The sequence below is a fragment of the Trachymyrmex septentrionalis genome, unplaced genomic scaffold (assembly GCF_001594115.1).
Source record: "Trachymyrmex septentrionalis isolate Tsep2-gDNA-1 unplaced genomic scaffold, Tsep1.0 scaffold81, whole genome shotgun sequence".
Taxonomy (NCBI): domain Eukaryota; kingdom Metazoa; phylum Arthropoda; class Insecta; order Hymenoptera; family Formicidae; genus Trachymyrmex; species Trachymyrmex septentrionalis.
The window spans coordinates 394,737-404,653 of record NW_017305997.1 but is presented as its reverse complement, the minus strand read 5'-3'; the positions used below and the strand labels follow the sequence as shown (position 1 = coordinate 404,653).

At 34.9% G+C, this 9,917-nt stretch overlaps 2 protein-coding genes across 2 annotated transcripts in view; both read right to left on the bottom strand.

The window, feature by feature from the left end:
• Positions 1-2,094, bottom strand: part of LOC108754885 (BTB/POZ domain-containing protein 1-like) — a 7,866-nt gene extending 5,772 nt beyond the window's left edge. Inside the window, exon 1 of the mRNA XM_018497538.1 lies at positions 2,083-2,094. The gene's annotated coding sequence lies outside the window, so the exon portion shown is untranslated. The remainder of the gene's footprint in view (positions 1-2,082) is intronic.
• The window catches only part of LOC108754887, an 87,640-nt gene continuing 79,601 nt past the window's right edge, over positions 1,879-9,917 (bottom strand). The window contains exons 3-5 of the mRNA XM_018497539.1: positions 3,773-3,888; positions 2,733-3,063; positions 1,879-2,318 (exon numbers count right to left, since the gene is read on the bottom strand). Coding sequence (XP_018353041.1) covers positions 2,085-2,318; positions 2,733-3,063; positions 3,773-3,888 — 681 coding nt within the window. The 3' untranslated portion in view covers positions 1,879-2,084. The remainder of the gene's footprint in view (positions 2,319-2,732; positions 3,064-3,772; positions 3,889-9,917) is intronic.

Here is a 9,917-nt window from a genome sequence, read left to right as displayed (position 1 = left end):
TTTTTTTTTTACTTGAAAGGAATTATATCGAGTATCCCTTTTTGGCATATCGTTTGTGGGTAGATAGACTGGATTAAATTAAGTCGAAAAGTCCCCTACCATTTTGCAATAGTTAACGAGATATAAAGTTCTAAAAATTGCCTAATGAGCGGATAAAATCGACAATTTCAAGACAATAAGACAGCTTCGAGATATTTTTCAGATTTCTTTATGAATTATTTTTAAAAATATTTCTTAAAGAACTCTTAAAGATATCTCAAAGTTATTTTATGCGTCGATTTTAAACAATCTGCACATTGGATAAAAAAAAATTGTGAAAATTGCAAAATGGTAGAGAACTTTTCCACGCAAGTTTAGTCTACTTATTCACAAACGATGTATCAAATACTCTATACTTGTATTGTGGAAAAAAGATACAGTATAATTGAATCAGATTTTATAACAAGTGTATTAATGACGTTTATGTACAATGTTTACACGGCGATACAGAAAACATGTCCGCATGTTTACGAAGGTGTTATGTATGATACAACAAATACTAGAAGTCATTTATACTATTAATACGGCAGTTATAATGAAGAAGTATATATCAAAAGTAATTAAAAAAGCATGTTAATATTATGAAATATACATAGACATTGTGACATAAAACAGCAAATTCCTTATTTCCCGTGGAAATATGTACAGCTGCGTGCATTAAAGATTTTTTTTAGAAATTAACGTGCTAATATAAAATTATTTTACGAGTACATGTAAATTAAAAATATAACTCTCTACAATATAACTCTCCACAAACTCTGCATTGCACATTACAGTAATGTAAAGATTGATCAAAACTATCAATGTGCCGTACAAGAAATTAAGAGAAAAAGAGTAGGAGAAATATTTTAGTCATTAACATATATATATACCATATTCTTCATTTACGCATCGTATCGTGCAATGAAAATTCGCGCAGTGAAAAAGACTTAATCTAATGGTTTTATGTAAATATTTTTCCACATTTCTTACGAGATAATCAGATTTATTAATAATTGTCATGGCTGTTGGCACGTTTTACTCTAGTCAATGTTTCTTAAGTCGAATCGTATTAGTTTAAATTAAATATACTTTACACCAATTTTAATTAAATAGATTTTAGTAGTACTATGATTCGCATCTTCGTTATTGAATAACAACGTGCCTCGCAGATCTAGATGTAAATACAATGAGTTAAATTCTAATTAAATTCTAGTTAAATTCTAATTAATTGAAATATTTTTATCTTATTAAAATTCTCACAAACTACCCGAGTACATACAAATATATAATATACACGTAAAAGTACAGAATGAAAACTGGCCGCCGGTAAAATGAGGATTAGATTTAATTAAGCTAAATTATTAAATTAATGCGCATCAAGTCGCCTATTTTAAGAATCAATGAAATTATCTCAATATATTATTATCTTGAAATATTGTTCTTGAAATGCGACATCAGTCAATTATGTTCATTTTGAAAGTTTTCGAAAGTGTATTGAGTGATTCTTGAAAAGTATCGCATACGAAAAAGTAAATAAATCTATAATATATATAATATGTACTATAGTATTTTCGTACATTTTCCTATGCGATATCTTTCAAGAATGCAGGCCCTATTCGTTAGCAATCGATTTGTAAGATCGTAACTTCAAACTAGGCAAATAATTTGATGAAATTTGACAAATCATACCTACATTTAATAAGCAAAAATTTCTTATCGAAAGAATTGGTAATAAATAAAAAAAAAATATTTAAAATACGCTAAGAAAAATATTTGTAAATAAAGCACCAAGGAATATAAATCGATTAATCGACTTCAAACGCGTCATTCACAAAACGGCGCGTTCTACGTCCGCGACAATGTCTAATAAATTATCATTACGTAAATAACTGTCATCAGAAAAATCGATGATATGATTGTTGGTAACGTTTTCATTGCATCCGACGATTAGTAATATTCTTCAGACGCACATTCCCACATCTTATACATAATCTCACATTCGCACGCGCATTCTCTTGTCAGTCGCAATACAATTACTGTCATTAGGATACGAATCGACACTTTCACGTTTCAAAGTCCGACTCTTGGTCCCTTGGTTGGCGCTGTTTGCTCTTCGTTTTCTTCGTCTTCGCCGTAATTTTCTTCTTCTTCGGCTTCGGCATGATCTCGCAGCTGCACCCACTTCGTACTCTGATGTAGTCCAACGTCCATTCAGATCCGATCACGGTGTTACCGGAAAATGCAGGAAAACGATGGCGTTCCCTGTGATGGTGCCTTCTGTGCTCCTCCGTTCCAGTCTGAAATTAATACAATAATTATCTTATATACTCCTCGATATAATTTTTATTTTCAAAAAATGAAGTGATTCTTACATATACTTTAACAACTTTAATGTCAAATTTAATCTAATGTGAGTCACCTGCTTACTAAATATATGAAGCACTGCTCTTATTAAATATATCGTTTTAGTAAAAAATAACGTAAATAAAAAAATATATTTAGTAGGAGCAGTGGCGACTCAAACATTAAGTTAAATTTGACACTATAGATTTAACAGTGTATATTTTTTCGATTCTAGTATTTTTCGCGAGTATGAATTTATTTGAAAAAACTTCGTGCTAGAAAATGCTAGAAAATTAAGTCCATATAATAGCGTGTATTAAGGATTAATGCTGAAATTATGGAAAAATCTTGACGTTTCGTGACCATACCTTCGATCCAGGACTCTTGATGATAGCGTACGTATACGAGTGCTTTTGTACGCATATGGACCGGTTGCTGAACTTCCGATCGACGAATCTGCACGGCTTGCCGACAACGTCTAGCCTGCAGGAGTACTCGAAGAATCTCTGGATGTTCTCGCCATCTCGATAGAGCTCGACGTACATGTCTTCTCGGGTTCGACCGCCAAACGGTTCCACCATTTCCTCTATCGTAGGACAGCAGTCGACCGGGCGGCCGTCCTCACCTTCTTGACGCAGTATCATCTGCATCTCCCGATATGTCATCCGCTTGTTCGTCGACTCCTCTAATGGTTCTGCCCTGCGAATTGCAACGGTAAACATTTCTCCTGTTTAATCAATTCGTATTTTTAATCGACATCAATTCCTAATCAAAACGTATTTTCACTTGAGAGTGCAAGCGGACGTTATTTATGGAACTTTCGGATTAAATTCTAATCGTCTAATCGCGCGTACGACCGTCGTGTTAACAGGAGACTTAATGGGAAATATATGTAAAAAAAAATAATAAAAGCACACTTCGGCTACACCGCAGCGTGCCCTGTTGAATTTAAATCGAATTCTTACCACCGAAAGAAACGCCGATATTATTCCTCCCATGCCAAGCGCGCTAATAGCTTGTATCTAAATTACGCGATAGAATGTTGTAGCGGTTAAAAAAAAAATTTCGTGGAACATGATATTTTACTTCGTTTCGTATACATTATTAACATTTTATGCACACCAGCAATAATAATTAAGATAGCGAATTTCGTGCGATTAATAAAATAAATATCCAAATGCACACTGCGTTCAATAAATCATTCGCAAATATTGTTAAATGAACCATAAATATCGAATACGACATAATATACAAATGGATAAGTGTATACTTTAATACAGAGTCAAACAACTCCAAGCTTAAAAGCTGTTAAAAAAAAATTTATTTTAATTTAATTAGATCGAACAAACTCGATAATATTTTCCCGTTTTATTTTTCCGTTACATTTTGTCCGAAAATTTTTACTCACCAGCGAGAAATATGTCCTCTGAAAGGCTCTTCCCTGGGCCTTCGAGAGGAGGAGGATAAAGTCAGATTATTGGCGGCAGTAAGCCGCGGGCACAGGACTGCGGTCAGCCAAACCACCTGCAACGAAAATCATGAGAATGCTTAAATTATTTGTTCGCGTGTCTAACAAAATGTTTCTTCATCGAATTTATGTAAATTGAAAACACAAATATTAATATTTATCGAAAACAAAACACAGTTTTGCTAAAGTATCTAAAAATTTAGTTAGATATATATATACACAGACCTAAAAATATATCCTTTTATTTGGACCATTAAAATAATTATATAAGACACTTAAATTGATTACTTAATTAAATTGATTACTTAAATCGCGAGAGCGTTAAAACTTTTTACAATATTCCCATCAACGTTTAAGCTACATAAATATGTCGATGGTCCAACAAAATTATTTTTATATACTTCAGAATTTCTTCTTTCTTTCTTTTATATATGTAAGAAACTTTATAATTACGGACTGATTGCCATCTAATGCAAAGAATGATTGCATTTTTGTATAGCAGTGTAAAAAATGGCGCATTTATATTTGCGTTTGATAGCGATTGAATAAATAAATCTATCTTTCCTATCGCAGCAGGTACTGCATGTCTTAGCGCTACGAGCGTGCTATTTTGACGCGGCGCGATGTAAACAATTCTGTCATATCTGAGACAGATATAAAACAGAGACTAATGTGCATGACCTTACAATAAATTGCACGAATTGCCAGATTAGAATTGCGTCAACAATAATATCGCGATGAAGGATCGGGCGTGAGAAAATGCCGGACAGGAGATTGGTACGAACGTGCAATAAAGCACGGCGTTAGTCACGCATCGTCCGAATCCGCGGCACACGTGAGCCGGTGAGCGAGCGCGGTATACGTGTAAGCTTACGTGAAGGTGAAAACATTAATTCGGCTTATAATTTTTCTTTCCAACAGGCCTCACGGCGCGGCCGCCGCCGCCGCCGCCACTTGTGCTGCTTGTTAATACGAGCGTGCCTCTTTCTCGTGGTTTCGCACACCGCACTTTCGATTTAATTGCGCCGTATAACTCGTCACCACACACGAAACATGCGGAACCTGCTTGCTTCATTCACCGGAATAAACCTAAATCTCTTTTATTCCAAAAAAAAAAAAAAAAAAAAATCCTCGAGATAAGCGTAAGATGCAATATTTATGATCGTTTATATTACTCCTACGAAAAAAAAAGTGATATTCATAAAGAAACGATCCTAAAGGAGATACAAATATATCGGAAATGAATTTCTTTGGTTAAATTTAAGAAAAAAAGTATCGTATTATTACGGCGCCGCCGCATAATAATAGAGAGAGAGAGAGAGAGAGAGAGAGAGAGAGTAGCATTATTATCGACGACACTTATCTTTCATAATTACGAAACGTTATCGAAGGGTCAAACGACAGCTTCTCGATGCGAGGTCTACGTGAACGAGACAACGCGATGTAGCCGACGTTTAATTAAGCCATCGTTCCTCCGGGTGAACGGTTAACTAAGCGGCGGCGCCTCCTATACGAGGAACTCGTCGTATTGGGCAGAAGACCGCACGTTGAGATTAAACGGATATTCACACACGCGAGACCACACATCGCGCTCTCCGCGATCTTTATCGGATTCTTGCATCAGCCGAACGAGGAAGGAATTCTCTCACTAAGCAACGCGATTTTAATCGTATAGAGATGTAGTCGGTGGCAGACATTGCGGCATAACTTAATGACACTTAGCGTTAATTACTCACTAAATCGAAATATCAAACGATTATTATTGCCCCATTGCGGGCAAATTGCGGGATTGTGTGTGCGAGCGTGATTGAGAGGGCCCAGTTATTAATATTGTATTAAGATTGGATAAATAACTGGTACGTGTAATAAAATGTATGCTAACATACGATGGAAATTATCTCTCACACACAAACGCAAAGATTTCACGGCGACGCTCTTAAAGAAACGTTAAGTTAAGCCTCGCGGTTGCGCCCGGGCCAAGAAAACGTCAATTAGCGCCCGCGGATTCTTCTCTCCTTTTCCTTTTGCGATAATGAAACGGCCGGGACGGTGCCCGAGTGCGAGAAGCACTTTCGCGAAAGTCGAAATTAGCCGGTCGTTCCTCGGGTCTCGAGAGAACACGAGATAATCCCGGATATATTTCGACGGGCCGAACACGCTTTCGTAATCCCGTTCGCTTCAACCCCGTTCGTTCGAATCATCGTTCATTTTAGCAATTTTTAACTAATGACAGTCTGACACTTTATCACTATCCGCCCCGATCATTATCAATTCTTGGTGGATAAAGATTTATCGCTGCGGCTGTCCGCGCCGTATAAGAGCCGCGTAAGCTACTGGCACTTGGATTGCAAACTCGTTTATGAGTATTGCATCACGCGTATACAGAAGATTTGTATATTAATCGTCAGACGAAAGTACGGTTTTAATATTGTAATTGCATTATATGAGTCGCCACGTGACAGTAAAATTAAGTGAGAATGACGTTTTTATGACTTCTTTACATTCTGCGAATCCCATCATCACTTTCGTTTAAATGTAATTTATATACATTTTAATTCTTCCTTTTATGTATCTTTCAAATTGGCCAGATGTATTTCTTATATAAACAGGACTGTCATAAAATTGAGAATCAGGAAAATCATGGAATTATTAGAGAAATTTTGCAAAACTTTCTGGAAAATTAAAATTCTTCATTTTAGAGAAGTTTAATATACATCACACCCGCAGTGTTTTGGGATACCAACTTAACAATTAAAAATATAAGCAGTATCAGCAATATTAATAGCAATTAACTCTTTCATTGAAAAAGAATTATTATATAAATATATTAATAAATATTTCTTTGAATATTTTTAAGTAAACATTTACTGAATGTTAACATATATTTATTTGATACAACGACACCATTAATTTGCTTTAACTCTTTTTTTTTCATCAAGTAAATATTTCTGTACTACAAATAAATATTTACATACAAATAAATAATTCAACAAAATATTTATTAAGATATAGTAAACTTTTTTCTGTGTTATTTATGTTAAATTAATCTCTTAACAAAATATTTAAAATTCTAAATCAGAAGGAAAATATAAAAAATTTTAAAATATTATTCGAAGTCAGGGAAAATCATAAAATTTTATTACATCTATATTTTTTGTATCTGGAAATCAAGGGAAAGTTATGGAATTTTAGAATTAAGAATTTGTGACAAACTGATTTATGTATTACTTTATATCTCGATTAGTAACAGTTATTAATGAAATTCTACCTTTTCATTATTTACACTTTTATTTTTAAAATATCTAGTAGATACATTTTCAGAAAAAGCTAATCGTATAATTGATAGAAATGCGTTGCATCACGTGTATCAGTGTAATTAATTACAATCGTATTAATTATATTGATATCACGCTAATAATACTAATTATACTAATGACAGCAATGGCATCTAATTCCAAAAGTTACTTAAAACTTATTCGAAGCGATAAAGTAACATTTATTTTTTCCCTCTCTTATCCCAGTTATCTTCGCTCACAGTATATCTTAATGGAGGAGGAAATACTGTCCCTGCCACGTGGAAGCGGCGGAAAATAATTTGTGACGCAATTAGAGTCCCATAACGCATTGGCGATGACGCTACACACCGGCGATCGGACCCACCGGGGATCGACTAGTTCTCCGTATCCCATGCCTCCTGGAATGCACTCGAGGCCCTACGATATACCTATACCTATCCTGGGTATACCGATAAAGTTCGAAGAACCCCAAGAAGACCGGTATCGTGAGGACGCTTATCGGCTGATGTGTTTATGTCTCCGCGCGCACCACGTGGGTCGTGTTTGTGCTCGTTCTGGATCCTATTCTCTTTTTCTGTCGCAAGTCATCAATCCGAAAAATCAATGACGATCTTTTGTACGCATGCAAACTCATCGGTGATTAGGTGACTAGGAAATTAGTACGTCATCCCGAAATATGTCAGAAGTCCTTAACCTGATTTTTCATTTGGTTAACTTGTGATTAGGCTTAACCTGATGTTAATGTAAAAATTATATTTTTTTATCCAAGATTAATTACTAAAACTGATAGTTTTGAATAACTTTTAAAGTTATTTACTATAAAAAAACCTATTAGTTTAGTAATTAAAATTAATCCCCTTAATTATAGCTAGAAAATTATAATTTTAACATTATTATCAAGTTAAGTGAGATTAAATCTAAACCACAAGTTAAATAGATGATGAAAAACCGGGCCTATAAGACCCTTGGAAGAGAAGAATGTGTCGAAAAAACATGAAATTGTCCGTGTTTAATAGAATGTTTATTATGCAATTATTGGAAATATTTTTCGCTGAGATAAAACTATTTCTCTAGACAAAAAATTTTGCTGAAGTATCTAAAAATTTAGCTTGATATATTTAGCAGAATTTTTATATAGACACAAACTTAATAATAATTTTATAGGACGTTGAAGTTGATTATTAGAATGTTAAAATTCTAATTAAAGATTTAATTTAAAGTTTAAATGATTATTAGAAGTTAAAAACTTTTTGTGACATTGCTTAAGTTTAGTACGTAATTATTTGGATGATTCAAAATTATTATAATTTCAGATCTTTAGCTATCGAAAAATTTTAGATATTTCAGAAAAATTGTTCTCTTCCCAAATATAAAAATATAATCCAATCAGTGCGAAGAAAACTTATAACAGTGACAAAATAAATATTCTGCTGAACGGGAGTTAGCAAAAGAAATTTGATCGAAAGATCGGAGATGAGATATGAAAAAATGTTATTCGCGTCACATTTTATGTTCAACTTTTATATTTTTTACTATACTTCTTACTTTGTCTAGTACATTTAAAAAGAGACTTTCTCCTATAATTCATAGACGCGTTCATCGCCCGTGATTACTATTAATTCCCGCAACGAAACGTTTAATTACTCTAACATTTGTGTCAAGTCTCAATAGCGTAATCGGCGTGCGTTATTTATTAGCACTGTCGAGACCAGCGGCGAGATTTACAGAGCACCCCGAGAGATCTAAGCAAAGGTGTTATTATATTTAAAAGGCATGCACGCCTAGAAATACGAGGTTACCGAATCGTAAAATACGCATTCGCAAATATCGTAACAAGAACGATATTTGTGCGAAACGGTGAACGCAGAGTCGTAAAAGTGTGCAGAAAATCGCGACGGCGGTACGAACTGCGACCTCAATAAAAATCCGCGATCCTTCTACCGTGCATATTGCGCGACTGGAGGCGGCAGTTACGCGTGCAAGCATAATCCAACAGGCATTCTCTCACCCGCCATTGGCCGCGGGATTTTTCATCGTGGATGCCGCGGGTGCAGCGATTGGAGGAAAGCGTGGCAATAATTTATGGGCCACCTCGAGTGCGGTTTCCCGTTCGCAGAAACTACGCCGTTAAACACATTGTGCACAAAGGCGTTCGCCGCCCGTGTTTCGATGTTCCGCTTCATCATAAATAATGAGATATTGTATCATATCGATAATAAGTCATCGTGAGATTGAATATCAATCCCATGCCGTAATGAATGACGAAAGACTCTCTTTCAAAATGCGTAGAAAAATATCCCATCCTACTTGGTTTTCATCGTATACTCGAGTATGCAAGACTCCGCAATAAGGCGCAGGCGGTAATGTAACGATACAGGACTTTATATATGTCCTCACGATTGAGAAAATATCGCTAAATATTCTCTCAGGGATGACTGATCAGCGCAGTCATGTGGGCTTACCGAGCTCAACACATTGCGGACACTTATATCGCTTATATACATCTACACATCATTATACACATCCATATACATGCGTTTTTGAAAATGATGGTGTAGGGAATAGTTGAAGAAAGGTAAAAATAATTCCACTTTTTGGGATAAAGAGTATCTGGAAAAATCGTGAAAAAAATAATATAAGTAACGACCAAAAAATCTAGATTTAGTATCAATTATGAATGAGAGAATTTCCTTTTCTAATTAAGTTAACTTCAAGAAAGTTTAACTTGTCCCCGCCTATTTTAATTGTAAATTTTAATCTGGGATGGTGTGAATAAAAGTGTTCATCAG